We start from the raw sequence: 16,391 nt of genomic DNA, 5'->3' as shown, positions 1-16,391 counted from the left end.
AAGCAACAATTATCATGGCCTGACATGTTTATCATTGCAGAGCTGAGCCAGTTATCAAAGTGGTAGATCTTCCCGGCATTATAATATTCGATCATGTCTAACACACTTCATGCGGAGCTCACCGCCGCAGCCGTAAATCAAAAGTCCTGCACCAGCTCCTTCCCAGATCACCCAAGCATCTCAATTCAGGGAAGAACACATCTGGCACGTAATTCTGGTTTGCAGCACAGATAAAGAATGATTTTTTTCCCCATTTGGATTCCCCTCTGAGATGCTCACTTACAAACAGGAAAAATGGTTTCTGTGGGTCAAATAATACTCCATGGGAAGCACCACCAACTCCCTGCCCTATAGCAGCGATTAACTCTAATTTCTGTTCTTATTTCAGTGCCGTCCTTCCTTGACAAAGTCTGAAAAACTTGTACCTTTATTCCTATGGGTCAGTTTGCTCTTCAGACTCCCTAAACACAAAACCACTACCATACACCTGGCAGGCATTTATCTGGGTGATTCTAATGACTGCTCAACAGGAACAATAATTACTGAGATACATTTCTCATAAAAAGATTTCATCTGAACACCAGAAATCGTAACTGCATACCTTCTGTGAAATTCAATCTCACTGTGTCTTGCTGTGTTACACTTCAAGTCCCAAAAAGATGGAAAATACACTCTAATTTAAATTTTTAACTTAATTGGTACATAACATTTCTAAAATATAGCCTTAAGCATTCAAAGAACAGTTTCAAAAATTATCCTAAAGATTTTAAATCAGTCAGACTTCCATAGGGAGTCAGGGATGCCATAGTACTTCCCCAGCTGCCATATTCAGAAAGTTGTTACACAGAGCTATGCAAAGAAAACAGCATTTTTTCCAGCAAGCAACTACATCCAAACCTATCAGAAAAAAAATACAAAACCATGGCTACATTATTCCAGCATATTTTATATTATAAAAACCCAAACAATCTACTTAAGTCTTAATCAAATATTACCGTGTGTTGAGCAGATACCTTTCAACTGCCAACACTGCAACCTGAGGATCTGCTGCAAAGACTTGGTGCCACTATGACCACGTTTTCTTACAGAAGTCACTATGATGACAGAGGATGCAGCTCAGTTCACCTACTGCCTGCAAACGTCACAGCGTGCATAAACTTTGCAAATGTAGATAGAGTTTTGAACTCACTTTTAACACACAGTTTCAGAGAACACTTCTAAGCAGCACCAGAAAAAATAACTTTAATTCTGGATTACAGTAATGCCACCTATATCCCCTGAATATTTAATTTACCAAAGCACACCAACAGCAAAACTCATCCTCAGAAGTCTCTCTCTGTTGTAAAGTAAACATAAAAAGCTGCTCATTAGTGCCACCAGGAGTGACCTTACCTGGAAAAGGCGAAGCCAAGACTGGAATTTTGATAGGGGAGAAGGTCAGCACGTGGCAGGGCTGGACGCTCGGCGCCGAAGGCCCCTGGGGGGCTTCAGGCTCCACCGACACCATCGCGGTGGTGGCCGCAGTGGCCAACGCCAGGGTCTGATTGCCGCCGACCGGTTTAAGGCTATTCTGGCAACCACCTGTGGAAGAGTGAGATACAACAGATTTTATTTTTAATTGGAAAACAGTGGATTTACCTAAGATTATATGTTTTCAGCATTCTGAATTTCAATGCAAGATGGAACAAAAGACTGCAACATTTCCCACCCAGCCTCCACTGTTTGCATGTCCCCCTTAGCGAGACACTGGATTTTGAATTATGTAATATATTTTCTAAGGACTCTCAAAGCCCCTTTCCTAATCATTATCCTTAGAGTCCTAGCTTGTGGTTGGTACATTTTTAAATATTAAAACCCCATATATGTGAACATATCATTACAACCTAGAGGGACAAGACAGTAGTGAGTCATATATAAACTGTGCAGAGTTATTAAATTTAAATTAAAAACCTCAATAAAAAAGTCAAATATTTGAACACATGAGTCGGTATTTTCTTCAGCTCCCACAACTTCATAACAGCGCATGACCACCCTTATTCTGACTTTTCCTAAATGTGAGTTGTCTCATCTGAAATCTGAATATTTTTGTTACTTGTTCTATTAGTCATCCAATGTTACTGTTATATGTCCAGCTTTTCTCCTGTAATGTGCACGCAAATACCTGAGTTTTAGAAGTTTTACATACTAGTATCCTTCATCCTGAAAACACACCATGCAGGAAACTTTGAATGGTTTCACATGGGAACTCAGAAGAAGTCCCCCAAATCAAGGCTCAAACGCACTTTAGACTATGTAACATTTACCTTTAAGTCTAACAAGCTTGGGGGGGAAGACCTTCAGAGCTCAATCTTGGATAAATATGTTAAACAAACAAGAAAATGAGTAGTAAAAATCTTAAGGAGAAAACCTAATTTGACAAACACCAGCTGTTACTCCCTCTACACTGAGCTATGTATTCAAAAATTAAGCAATCATTAGCTTATTATGTCATTTAGCAAATGTTTTCAGTTCATGTGGAAATCCTTCAGGCAATAAGAGCCAACTGTAGCTCTGCAAAAAAATCACTATTTGATCAGACTTCTCACTTCAGGCGTTCTGTGAGTTTGTAGGAGTTCTTTTTCTATGCGCATCTCTGCAAGGAAAACAGGGAATCAGCCTATGACCATGGGAAGCGTGACCACTGGGGTATTGGGGTGGGTGATGCAGCCCCTCTGCAGCACCACTGCTCTGGGTAAGACAACTGCAGCTGAGCAAGCCCGGTTAAGATCATATTCCCCTACACAGCTACATAGCCCAGACACCTCATCCAGGCTCTTCCATCCTGCTCTGGCTTCAGACACCTGAAAAGTTTTGACTTTCAGACACCATGTGCTGTTTTCCTGAGACGAAGTGGCGGGTAAAGAGTGTATCAGTGGTTTTTGGAAAGGAACCTGCTTTAGTTGCAGCTAACTGGGGCTCCTGAGGCTATCTATTATACTAACTTTTGCTCCTAACTCTTTATAAACAATTATTCGCCAACAAAATAAGCTCTCTGCATTAGCAAAACGGAAGTCAAATGTATTCAGTAAGCATCACAAAAAACCCTTCTATTATTTCCACTGCATTTGTCAATTCCAAGAAGAATTCATTTAACACACCTGCATATGCACTAATTAACATGCACGTAGGCAAAAAACCACAAATACTAAAATTCTGACAATTCAACCATGGACGGATGAAAAAGAGATTATTCTGCCAGAGTCACAATGGATATTTAAAAAAAAAAAAAAAAAAATCAGTGTCCAACTAATCCAACTGTTTAATATAAGTTTATTGTTTATTCACCTGAGGACTAGAACAGACTGTTAGGTTAAATACCTGGCCTCCAAGAGCCTGCACTCATTCCTAATTCCACCTGTTGGCAGTTGGGAAAAATCCACAAAAATCTTCTGTAACTCTTACGAAAACTAATGTTGTCTAGAAAAATGACTTTTCTCCTGGTTTCCTACAGGGTACAGGAGCAGAAGGGTTATTTACTTCTCATTTGATTCTTTTTATATTTTGGAGAAGATGATGCAATTTCCCCAAAGAGCCCAGGAAAGCAGCAAAATAATGTAAGCCTTAGTTGCTTGGCCAAAGTCTTCCACCAGCACAGATGAGTAACACTCCTGAAGCAGGGCTTCCTTGTTAAAGTTTCATCAATCCCCTTATTAAAGTTTCATCAGTCAGTTAAAAGAGAAGTTTTCGTGATTTCCCCGCCTTTGATGAAGTTCTCTCTCCCTCTCTCCTGCTAAATAATTCCATGAAGAAAGGACTACCTCTATAATTGTTAATACTTGAGGGGAGAGCACCGACAGGGTGTCTGGGGGTCATCAAGCCCACTCTCTTGCTTTGCACTCAACTGAACAATCGTCTCAGCAATTTATCAACCTCTAACTTAACATGATTTGCCAAAGCAACTGGAAGCTGGCCCAGGACATGACTTGTTGAGAGCTAGGGACTTTCATCTGCACTCAGTGTAGCTGGAAAAAAGAAGTTCTTCTCAGAAACAAACCAGATTTTGCTGTAAGTATTTCCAAAAACTTCTTGAAAGGGTTTTTTAGAATCATCATTCATCACCCCACATTTACATGAATTTCAAGAGTCAAATGCCTTGAAAATAGTAGTAAAATACTATCATCGATATACCCTTGAGGGAAAAAAAACCTGCAAATTTTTTCCTAGCAATGGTGGTTTCGCCAAATCGGTTTTTGCCAAGTCACGTTACATCCTGGGTAGTAAGGTAACACTTGTCTGCTGACATAACAAACCCCATTTCAATGTCCTTCCCCAGTCTTCCAGCTCTGTTCTTCTCAGGCAAACAGATTAGGGGGAAACATCCAAGATGGGTAGCACGTTTTGACGTGAAGCAACTGAAGAGCAGAGAGCAGTTGAAGAAGCAATAAAGAGTTTATTCAGAGATAAGTAACCGACAGTGGTGAAACGCAGTAAAGGCACTGGAACCAGGAGGCAAAGCCATCACAACAGATGACATGCGATCGCCAAATATCCACCTGCTAACATCCATGTGGAAAAGTGTCTACACACACAGGTGTAGAAGAGGAGCTGTTTCTGTTGTGCCTTCTCTTCTAGCACAGCATCATCTACATGAGTTTGTGAATTGTACCCGATTTCCTGATCCAGAAGACCCATTTTCATGTGGCAGACCTGTTCCTGCTGGCTACATAACTGAGCTGCCAGGTACCATTCCTGGGGTAGCACAAACCAGCCTGGGCCACACTGTCACATCTGGCCAGCACACGGCTTGATAGAACAGCACAACCTCCACCACCCAAAGCCAGCATTTCCTTCCCGGGGTTTTCAGAACACCGAGAGCAGGCTGTGAGCCTTCCCCACACAGGTACGCAAACTAGACAGACAGAAAGACATGATGGTCCTATGGCACATGCTAAATCACACAGCATGATGCACTGCCCACAAGTAGTCTCCATCACCTGCCAGGGAGGAAGGTGACACTTGGCGATATAAAGGCCGACCCCACCAGACGTATCACATCCAGACAGAGTGTGCTCAGCATCCTTTCCAAAATCCACCAAAAAATCCTCCACTCCCCCCAGTCTGTACCAGTGCCCTCTCTACACTCACATACGGTCTCTGCAACCAGAGCACACCAAAACTGCTTTTTGGCTACTGACATTGTCTAACACATTAAAAATTGAAACCACAAGATTTTCCTCCTTGAAGAACAAACACCCAAAAGAATAGAAATTACTTTATTTAACAAGACAAAAGTAAAGACTGTTAACACTCGTGAGATGTGAAGATCTACTCTTACCCAAAAAGGGTAATCCAAGACCTTCCCTTTCAGATAAAAAGTATTGGTATTGTGAAAACTTACTGTACAGACAATGTAATGGGTTTTAAATCGCACTTGATTATTACGGTCTTTCAGTCTTTGTCTTCAGTTTTGCCTACAGGAAAACACCTTTACCAACGGGTTATGAATATCTTTCCCAAAAGACCCACATTAAAAAAAATGAGAGGAAAAAATTTCAAGCAGGTTAAAGACCTTTTGAACTTTTCATCTGTGTATAATGTTCCTTGTAACTTTTTTAATGATCTAACAAATCGCTGGGTTTTGCTTATCCTTTCAGCCCATGAGCTACTGCAAGTGCCCAAAGATCCTGTAAGAGCTCTTCTACATTAGGCGGTCCTCCTTCGGGTGAGGACCAAAGGACACCAACACAGATGCTGACCTGGCTGCCTCTTCTTTTTTGCCTGGAATAGCCCAAAGACACAATTGTAACACAAATGGATTTCCACTGCAATGTGCTGATCTGTCTCTACCCAGGTAAATGCACACCAAGCATATGGAACCACACAGCACTTGATTTCTATCAAAGCTTTCCAACCACCAAACCTCCTGTTTCAGTGCTGTTTCCCATGCTAATCTGTGGTAGTTTAGCATGGGAAAAGGACACCAGAACTCAACGCTACTAGGAAAAAAAATCACACCGAGTACTGAGTAGCTTCCTAAAGGATCTGAAATATTTTCCATGTATATTTAAAATAAGAAATATTTTGAAGGGTTTCAATTTAAATGTGTATGTTATGAAAGTCATATAAAATTAAACACCAATTCAATTAAATAGAAGTTAAATACTTTGACCCTGGAGTTAATAGAAGTTAGTAATGCTGAGGTCCTAAACCTCACCCATAGAAGGATGTATACCATTCTCACTTCTTTTTAAAGCAATGTGCAAGCTCCTTATTTTTAGTCATAAACCAATTGATCACTAACACCCGATTGTCTGTAACCCTGTTCCTTTTGGGTTTCCCTGCTGCCCGCCCTGGCCTCAGGGACAGCACTGCTCTTCAGGCACCCACACTGCTGCCCAGCCCCTCTGTTACGGAGTTTTTGCTGCATCCAAGCACTGCACAGTCCCAGCTGCTATTTAAAAAATTTAAGTGTCCATCATTTTTTATTAGAAAGCCATTTCAGAAATGTTCACTGAATCTCAGCTATGCTGCCCACATCAGCTACAGCCTGGAACGGAGGGTTTGTGGGATAACACAGCCACAGCCAGCCGACCCCTCCAGTCCAGCCCGCTGGCGTGGGATCTGTGTGTGGCATAGGGCTGCAGCGCAGCGCACCAGCCTGAAGTCAATACATCTTGTCACAGAGTAAATTCCCTGATCAGCTATTGCTGCCAGACGGGTCGAGAGGAGGGAGTGATAATAAAGAGCTGACATGGCAGCTCCATCGCACCTGCATCCCCCATACGCACCAGCCCGGGGAGACAGATCATAACACAGCCTGGTGAGAATGCTGTCCCGGCACCACGGCCAGTTTAGCTCTAAGGCAACAGCCGTCACAAAATACTTAACACTGCTTCCAAAGATGTATGAAAGAACAGCTCCAAAAGAAAGAAAAAAAAAATTGAAACGTGAATTATTGTTTATTACCCCTTATTCCCTCTCCCTTCACCTGTAGAGTCTGTAAACTGAAGTCTCTTAGATGACAGTTCTTTATTAGACTTACCAGAATTAAAACTGACAACATCTGTCTTTTGATGGGGGGGGGGAGAGGGGGGGAGGTAGTTGAAATGGGCTAAAATGACTGTCATTGCTTGATCCTCCCTCCTTGAAGACAACCCATTAAAAGGGGGAATACAAAAATAAAAACTGTGTAGAGATTGGTGGTTTCTGCCCTAACCCTCCCTCACCCTCCCAGCTCCGCTGCTGTGGGGAGGCACCGCACCATGGCCACCAGCCTCCACAGAGGGAGGTTCTGCTTTCACCACCTTCTCTTCACCAACAGCGGTGGTGTCGGAGAAGCCATCTTGGCCAGCTAATCCATTAAAACACAAGGTTTAAAAAAAAAAAAAAAAACAAAAAAAACCCAACCACACAACAGGGCAAAACCTGACAATTTACAGAAGAAAACGAGCCTTTTCTGCTTGTTTTCCCCATTCTTGGAGGGGCAGGCACCCAGGCAGAGCCGCCAGCAGGGCTGCGCCCGCAGCTGGCAAGAGAAACCCCCGTGAACAGCCGCCCTGGGCCCAGGCACGGCAGGGTGCCAAGAGGAAAACTTTTGCTCAGAAGTATTTCAGCCATTGGTTACAAATCTGGTATTTCTGAAAACCCTACATGTTGGACCATTTGCAGAGCTGATAAAAATGATCACTTGTATGTAAAATATCATAGCTAGGATTAAAAGGTTACCGATTATAAAAATGTTACGTTTGAAGACATGAGTTTTTTAATAACATAGATATTTATACTACATATAGATACACGTAAATATACTGGCTTCAGTACATCCAAGGAGATGCTGGCTTGGTTCTGATTTTCCTCTCAGGGCTGAGAAGAGGGGGCTGCCGCCGGCTCCCTCTGAGCAGGACGAATAGGGGCACACGCTCCCTGAACTTAAAGGTTGAACTTCAACTTCCTTAATAAATTGTCCCTCACGCTGGTAGAAGATCAGATGCAAGATGCCAAGTGAAAAGAGGTTTAAAAAAAAAAAAAAAATAAATAAAAATAAAGCCACAAAACACAAAAAAGGGGGAGGTCCAAGTTTAGTGAGTCAGAGGTAAACTTCATACCTGTAGACATTTTGTGAATATTTGGATTTATTCAAATTTTTTTTTTATAATTCCCCATAAATGGATAGCGACTGGGAAGACAAGTTACTTTTACAATTGTTTTATTCATCAATAGGATTAGAAGGCTGTTTACTACAAGCCCTTGGGATCGAGCACTAGCTATTCTCCTTCCTTGCTCCACTCGGCTCTCTACCATTTAAAAGATACTTCCCGGTACTATAAAGTCAGTAGGATCAATATGCTTCAGCAGACTGAGATGTCATTCCAGTTGGGTACTTTCCATAGAATAAAAGTATCTCTAAAAGGAGGAGGAAATGGAAAGTGTTATTTAAACTGAGCCCACCCCTACATAACACCACGCTGTTGGAGTATCTAATACAGGATATCACTAACGCCAGGCATTTGGGAAGGCTCACTTGGCCAGCACCAGCCAGGGTCAGGACGGCACTCCAAGTCAGGACAAAAATACCACTTTCTCTCCCTCAGCAAAGTGCATCCTTGAAGTGATGGGTTTGAGTTTTGAAGACGGAGACACGGTTGCTTCTTGGTTAATCCCCTCCTGTCATTTCACAATCCAAACTTCACTGAACAGCAATTTATAAACACCCCAGCCCACCCGGTCGCCTGGGCGAGCCCACTCCTGCGTGGTGCAGCTGCACCGCGGTTTGGGTGCTCTCCCTCCGGTGCCCAAGAGCCGCATGGAATTTCACTCCTGTTCCTGTCTGCGTGCAATGCACCGCCATGCAATGCCCCCACACGCATCAGGGCTTGGCACCAGTCATGATTTTAATAGGAGCTTCCAATGCCTCTTGCAAGGAACTTTGTCTTTTTATCAAGCACAAATACTTGGAAGACCTATAGCACATAAATTTATAGCACCGGTATTGATACTCACAGAAGGCAGATGACTGAGAACCTGCTGGCCCTGCTACCTAAATTGCACGTGGTCTGAAATGTCAGCTGCTGAGCAACTGAAGCAGCATTTATCAATCAATAAAACGAAGCAATAGATTGACTTAAATAGCATATTTATCCCAATGCAAAGGAAAACATATTGATATCCCTACCTTCCATAGCCCAAAGGGAGGAAAAAAAGCTTATTGTCTCTTCCATTTGTAAACTCCAACTATTGCAATAAATAAAAATACCTGGCTCCTCACAAACAAGAACAGCCTCTGCAAATCACTGAAAAATCAGGATTTCTTTATAATAAGGTCTTGGGGACAATATTATGAAAGGGTCAGAACTACAAGCTTTCCCCATAAACACGTTAAATTATAGAAATAAAACTACATGTAAGTGAAGAAGAAAAATCTTAACTGGGCTAAAGGTTGCACTTGATTTGGGTAGGTAACAGAAAAAAAGCACCAAAAACGCACAAACTTAATAAGCAAGACAAAAACTTTGTAAAGGCTGTGATTAAAGTCAAGCATTCCCAGAGACTTAATAAAGTGTTCGTCTCTGCAGTGCCTGAGTGCTCTACAAATAAAGAGGGTTTTCATGGCATTTCAGGGATATTCAGCTTCCTGCAGTGCTATTCTTGTTTTACAAGCAGGGAGCCCTAGCACATGCACATTAAATATACGAGAATCCAGTCTGAGAGGCCCAAAACCTGACTACATATATACACATGTGCTTCAAATATAAAGCTTGTGTTCAGCAAATAGAGAAGGTCACAGGTTGTGTCATGTATTTTGGAAGCGTTAAAAAACATAAGAAAAGGGAACCCAAATTTAACACAAAGCAACCACATTTCTTCATAGATTTGTAATGTCTGAAGCTTAAACTGAAATTACCTAGAAAACTGTATCTGTTCGTATATGTGTATATGCATATAAATTCTAATACTGATACATGCTACGAAAAACATTGGCTCAGTTCTGTAAAGGTTAGTGGGATTAAGAGAAAGAAAAGGACACTAACAGGAAGGATCAAAATTTTAATCTACATAGGATCGGTAATGCTAAAGCAATTTGGTGAAAGAATACACATTAACTCTTCGTTCTGGCATTTCTGATTTCAACACCAATGGATGAAAAAGCAAAAAGATAGCTATTGAGCAAAGAGCCACTGTGGAAATGTAGAGGCAGCAACGAAGCTTTGACTTAGCAGAAAATATTTTCTGTTGAAAAATCATTCCACAAAAGAAAAAAAATAAAGTATCTGATTTAAGAAGACTATTTTCCTTCAAGGAAACCAACACTGAGAAACACTGAAAGTCTTCATTCCAGGTTAGATTGCCTTTGTTACAAACAAAAAAAAATACTATGAGCATTTTGTTAAATATGAAAACCATTAAAAGGCTTTCACCTCTCCAGCGTCTCCTCCCAGCACTCACGGCTCTGACAAGGCTCCCTGAAGGAGACCAAGAACGCAATGTGTTTGCTATAATGCATTCTTCTGCATATACCTTAGCAGCTATTACTGAAGACATCCATAGTACCAGGGCCAGTACAGCACTCAAGATCAGTAAGAAAATGCAATTTCTGTTGAAATGTGCATTAAAAAAAAAAAATCCATTTGAGGACTGTCAAACATTTTAAAATGGAAACAGATGTTCAAATGTGAGATTTTCCTTTGCTCTGAGTAGAAGTGCAGAAGGCAGCATCCAGGCTCCATTTACCCAACAGCCTAGCTGAAGCTCCTGCACTACAAACACTCTATTTTCAAGGTTACGCAAGGCTCCAAATTGCTGCGGAGCAACCGCCCACAACTTTAACCCCTAAAAACTCTTGGGGGTATTTATTCAATAAGCCATTGGCAAGATCTACAGAAGCAACCTTTGTTTCTATGTGCTTGCAGCACTGGTTGTGGCCGGGACTTGGTTCAGGCGCGGATGGAAATCCCTTATTGCGGGCTAAGGGCTTCCCTACAGAATTCCCAAGTCTGTATGTAGGCGATCTGCTCAAAGCATGATACCCTGAAATGAGCTGCAGAGTATTATCGTCTTCAGTAAGGAGCCCAGTAATGACCTTATATTACTGGTTCTGCTGGAGTGCCCACATACTGTTGGGTTTAGCATCGCACTGGCATTTCCTGGAGAGCCAGCAAGCTTTCAGTCCCTGCAAACGCTGGAGCCTGCGCGATACGGGACTGCGCACACAATTACGGGAGACATAGACTCACTAACCTTGCATTTCGCAGTCACCCTTCAGCAAGCAGAAGGCAAACATGGATTTCAAAGCCTATAAGCTGAAAGCCACCATCTCAACATAACAAAATCACTGCATTTCTTATGACCTCAATCAGGATGCTTCCCTCGCTCCCCTCACTGCCCAGCCATTGCCAGGGCAGCAGCCTGCTGCAGGCTCTGCTCAGACAGGCTCTGCTCAGTGCTCTCCCACCGGCGGCTTGTGAAGCGCTTCTGGGGAACTTCACTTCTTGAAGAGATGACAACACACTTGCATCTCTATCTCCTGATCCCTCCCTCACAGGAGGCTGGATGAAAGGCTTGTTCTCCAAGGTTTCCTGGGAAAATCTTCTCAAACACACCAATAAGAAGACACCCTTTGCAAGGAACCACTGTCGGAGATGCTCTTGAGAGCCAAGAATGCCAAACTGCAAGAACATAGCTTGAAACATTTTTAAAACCGCTTTAATAGCATCGATAATAGTAAAAGCACTGAACTTCATGTACCAAAGGGCTACAGCTTTCATCTAACGGGTGCCACCAAGGGGTCCTGCAGGTGCTCCCTCACCCCACATCCAGTGGCCACCGACCACACGGGGATGTGCGGGACACACAAATGCCATACAGGCACACCTGACTGGGGACCAAACCAGCCACAACTTCATCCACACGGCAGAGAGAACAATGCAGGAGACAAAAATATTAATCCTTTCTCTGCAAAAATATCTAGATGCTGCCTTCCTCACAGAAAATGCTGTATCCAGTAGACATAAAACAAGCTATCATTCCTAGGTGGGAAAATAAAACGTCACTATTTGCTTTACATACACAAATGGTAAGTACATAAATTCATGTTTTGCAATATGCGCGAGAATAATAGCTGCTTTCTTTTCTTACAGAAAATAACACCTTCCAGTAGCTGGAGCTGGAGCTGACAGCTGTTAAATTATGTGCATTACCATCCACCAAACTCCAATACCTCAATTCCTTTATCTTTGTAACATTGCTGAAACATTGAGAAAACAATTATATCATTACCGATAACTGTGGAAGGCAAACCTGCCATAAGACAGGCTTTCAAAATGAATACAGGCGCATAGCCTGCAAAAAGCTTATTAACTTCTCAGTTTAAACCACTTAACTAAGCAATTTGCTCTCAGTATTTTTATTACTCTTCATATTAAGTGTAAAGATTATATAGGAAATACTTCAAGTACTACCATAACACTTCCCAGAAGCAGCTCCTGATTACGGCTGTAGCGCACTGATATTGCCATCCTGCAGTAATGCTGTCACCACGCGCACTTCTCTGCACAAGCTCTGGAGTTCCCACACAGCCAGGGATGTTATTGGGTTAGCACTGATCACATCAATCAGAAATAAGATTTAAAGAGGGATGGGAAGATTTAGAAAGATGGTTGGGGGTCATCGTGCTCCTCCCTGCACCTCTCCCACCCAAACAGGAGCTCAGGAGGTTTCTGAAGAGGTGGCAGACAATGCTGAGCATGCTGCCGGAGGAAGAGTGGATCCACCTGAGGATCTCCTGTGAAAACAGGCTTGAGTGTGCATATATTGTCCAGGGGGAAGAAAAGCTTCTTTTCTCTGCATCCCTAACCCACTGCCAGGTACACTCTTGTTTTATATCTGAAATATTGTATGTGATAAAATACATTTATGCATGTTTAAAATATTTCAATATTTTTAAGATACATAAACAAACAACAGGCTGTCGCTCTGCTGCACAGAACACCTCCCTCACCATTGCGCCTGTCCTTAAAAACACGCTTCGAACAATGCATCCTGTCTGGGAACACAGCTCGACTATTCCCCGTGGCATCCCAGGAGGAATGCATTAATACAATGGGGTTTCGCCCATGGCATTCTCATTTCCAAGAGCTGCTGAGCAGCACTCCAGTTGAGCATCAGGCGATTCTGGCAGGAGGAGAAGGCAGCTTACTGCAACGGATTGTTGAAACATCAAAATATGGAACAGATTCGAGTGGTTCAACATGTTTCACTACATAACAATATTCACTGCTAATTAATCAGTCTGGCAAATGAACCCAAACAGTAAGGACCTCTTCCAGCACACTCTCACTGAATCTCTGCATTACTGGCGTAATACAAGAAAACTTCCTGCGTCCTATACAGTTGCAAAATAAGTACTTTATAGGGCAAAGACCAATGTAAGAGGGGCTCTGCTGTCAACCGAATGGACACTACCTTCAGTCTAAGAAAGAAACAATTGACAGCAAGCCATTAAGAATGGCTTCCTAATTCTGAAATTAAGAATATATGTTAGGGGTTTAAACATCAGTAGCATTTTACTTCTTAACCTTTTCTACGAAACAACTGGTAGTTTAAACTACTACTGTAGCACCAAAATAGAGAGATTCAGCTTTACTGCAATGTATTTTTTGTTCTTTTCCAAGTTAGCTCTTCTGTTAACAGCTGTGACATACCTGAGTTACGCAGATTAATGGAATTTATTTCACAAATATCGTTGTGCGTAACTGAGTCTTAATGAGATGATGGATCAATTGCTCTTCTCTACTGATAGCTGTCTACACAGACCACACTAAATTCTTAAGATTAGCAGCCAATAAGAGAATTATACACGAACTGTGTTGGCAATTTCTTGTTTGAAAATAAACCAAGTATGTTGGGAGTGGCTGGCCCCTTCATTCCAGAAGTGGACGAACAGTTATGGAATAATCTATTACAATCGTCTGTAATTACACACGGTCTTTTCTTTTCTTTAAAAGTAATTTAGAGGATGAAATGCACTTTGCTATCAAGGTTCAGATCAAGCAAGAGATTTTCAGCTGAATGGAATGAAACCCTTACTTTAGAGAATGGTTTAAGCATCTCTGGGAGATGCATTAAAAAAAAAAAAGGTAAGTACTTAATTATTTATCTCCTACTGACCTGGTATCAGCTGAGGTGCCAACACCACTGTGGGAAGAGGCCTGGAGGCAGCAGCTGGCCTGGCTATAGCCATAGCTACTTGATTTGTCATTAACAGAGGTTTCTCATTTCCCTGGAAGAGTCTTGATTCCTCAGGATGTATCCACGCTGAATCCAGAGCAAATGCATTATTCAAGTATATCTGTCCAACATAAATAAATAAAGAACGTTAAGGTTTGAGACACAAAACTCAGAAATAAAAGTGAGAATAAAGTATCTTTAACAATATTACAATACAGATAGTATCTCAATTCAGGGACAAACTTGCAAAAATAGATTGATTTCTGCTCCATTAATGTTGCAGGCTGAGTTTAGCTGACCATCTAAAAAATTAACTGGCTTTTAACACAACTAATCAGCTAAAAAAAAGAATAGCTGAAGGCAATTGTCTCCCAGACACAGTTACTCTGGAGCAAGCCCATCTGCAATTCAGAGGCTTCAGCCGTCTTCTACATAGGAGAGATGGGGGTGAGGGAGGGAAGTGGGATAAAGTCACAAAGCTTTGTTTTAATTATTCAGCTAGGTAAATGTACAGATGCAGGTAACTGTAGGCAGGCAGAGGGCACAGGACCACGAGTGACACCCTGGCGCCGGGGACGTGGCAGCGCTCGCAGTGACGCTACCGCTGCCAGCACTGTACCGCAGCATCCCTTTTGGGGAAAAACAGTGGAAGTACCAGGAAGAAAGGAAAAATGGAAAACTCTCATAATCACATCCTACAGTAAAATTATAACATTCTACTGAATGTAATAAAGATAAGTATTAAAGATGTTTTAGTCTTTCTATACCTTCAGAAAAGTGAAGCCGCAGCTACTACTGCTGAAGTAGCCTCCTCCATTAACAGTCCCTTACAACATACCTCCTCCACAGGGTTTTGCCTGACAAACTACTGACCTTTCGCATGCCTTCGGAATTCACAAAACCCGTAACATTTTTCAGCTCATACACTTTAGCCTTAAAAATTCTTCAACATACCAAGATGAGACTTACTTTGCAGTTTGGTAGCCTTTTATCGATCCAGTTTTTCCCAGCCTGAGGGGGAACCGTAGATGTGTACACAGGTGGAAAAACAGGAACAAATTCCACGCTCGAAGAAGGTGAAAATCCTATGATTGGAGAATGAGCTCCAAATAGCCACTTAGGGGAAAAAAAACAGGAAGAAAAGTTAACAAAATGATTTTACCCTGAGTAAACTGATGCTTTTCATCATTTCCTAATTATATAAAAGATGAGTACAGAAAATTTCAAACATGTCTCTCCAGTCCAACAACCATTTGTGGGTTTTTAGGCATTACACAGTGAGCGACACGTGGCACCGACATTATAAACTGCTTTAGAAAGCCACAAAACAGTAGCCTGGCAGTAAAGCAGTACTTGGCTAATGGCTGCTAGTCGCCAGGGAAGCTTGGTTTTTCTCTGCTCAAACAGAATCTCACATACAAAACAAAAACATCACTAAAAAGTGTTTTTAAAATTCGTCTCAAAGCAAACAAGAACTAAAGGAATGTCAGAAATGTATTTCCTCTTAACTTAAATTCGTTTGGCAAATGGGTTCCCACAGTAAAACCACCTCTGCAGTTTATTTAAGTGGTCTCACACCGGGGAATAATTGATGTTACTGTTTCATTAGAGCCTGCACTACCTATTTTCTCCCTCCCACTCACTCTGCACCCAAAACCACAAGAGACACTCAAAAAGGCTGGAAATCTTCACATGAAATCAAGCGGCTACCACAGCGCTCAAATCTGTTTTATTTTTACTTCTATCTAGTAAAAAATATAAAGACAAGGCAAAACTATGAATACAGCTTCCGATATCTCCAGTGCAACAGGACAAACGCTCCAGCCGAAACACTTTACTATTTCAAGCAGCCTTACGGCAGCAATTATTAATTGAAATATTCATCAGGGAAAGCACTGATGAGACAGATGGGTTCAACTGACACGACTCAAAACTTTAGTCTTTATGAACATTCAAAAAAAAACCAAACCACTTGACACTACATATGACTGCACGAGCGTTGTTGGAGCATTTCTTCCTTTCTGGTCTCTATTTGCAGAAACGTATCCTGCAACCGGCGATTACCGGATGATGGAGACGAGCCACGCCGGAGAGACCGGCAGACCCTCGCCCAGCCCTTCTCTTCCCGGGGAAAACACCACTGCAGGTTTCTACACCCGGTGAAAGCTCCGCGCTCCGCGACACGCCGT

The 16,391-nt window shown here is 42.0% G+C and overlaps 1 protein-coding gene across 1 annotated transcript in view; it reads right to left on the bottom strand.

Annotated features, from left to right (window-relative positions):
- The window catches only part of TCERG1L (transcription elongation regulator 1-like), a 188,312-nt gene that overhangs the window by 81,051 nt on the left and 90,870 nt on the right, over positions 1 to 16,391 (bottom strand). Inside the window, exons 3-5 of the mRNA XM_009326008.1 lie at positions 15,172 to 15,318; positions 14,143 to 14,323; positions 1,393 to 1,581 (exon numbers count right to left, since the gene is read on the bottom strand). Coding sequence (XP_009324283.1) covers positions 1,393 to 1,581; positions 14,143 to 14,323; positions 15,172 to 15,318 — 517 coding nt within the window. The remainder of the gene's footprint in view (positions 1 to 1,392; positions 1,582 to 14,142; positions 14,324 to 15,171; positions 15,319 to 16,391) is intronic.

This window comes from Pygoscelis adeliae, unplaced genomic scaffold, assembly GCF_000699105.1.
Source record: "Pygoscelis adeliae isolate BGI_AS28 unplaced genomic scaffold, ASM69910v1 Scaffold4, whole genome shotgun sequence".
NCBI classification, from domain to species: Eukaryota; Metazoa; Chordata; class Aves; order Sphenisciformes; family Spheniscidae; genus Pygoscelis; species Pygoscelis adeliae.
The sequence above is the reverse complement of the archived record's forward strand: the minus strand, read 5'-3'. Positions and strand labels throughout refer to the sequence as shown.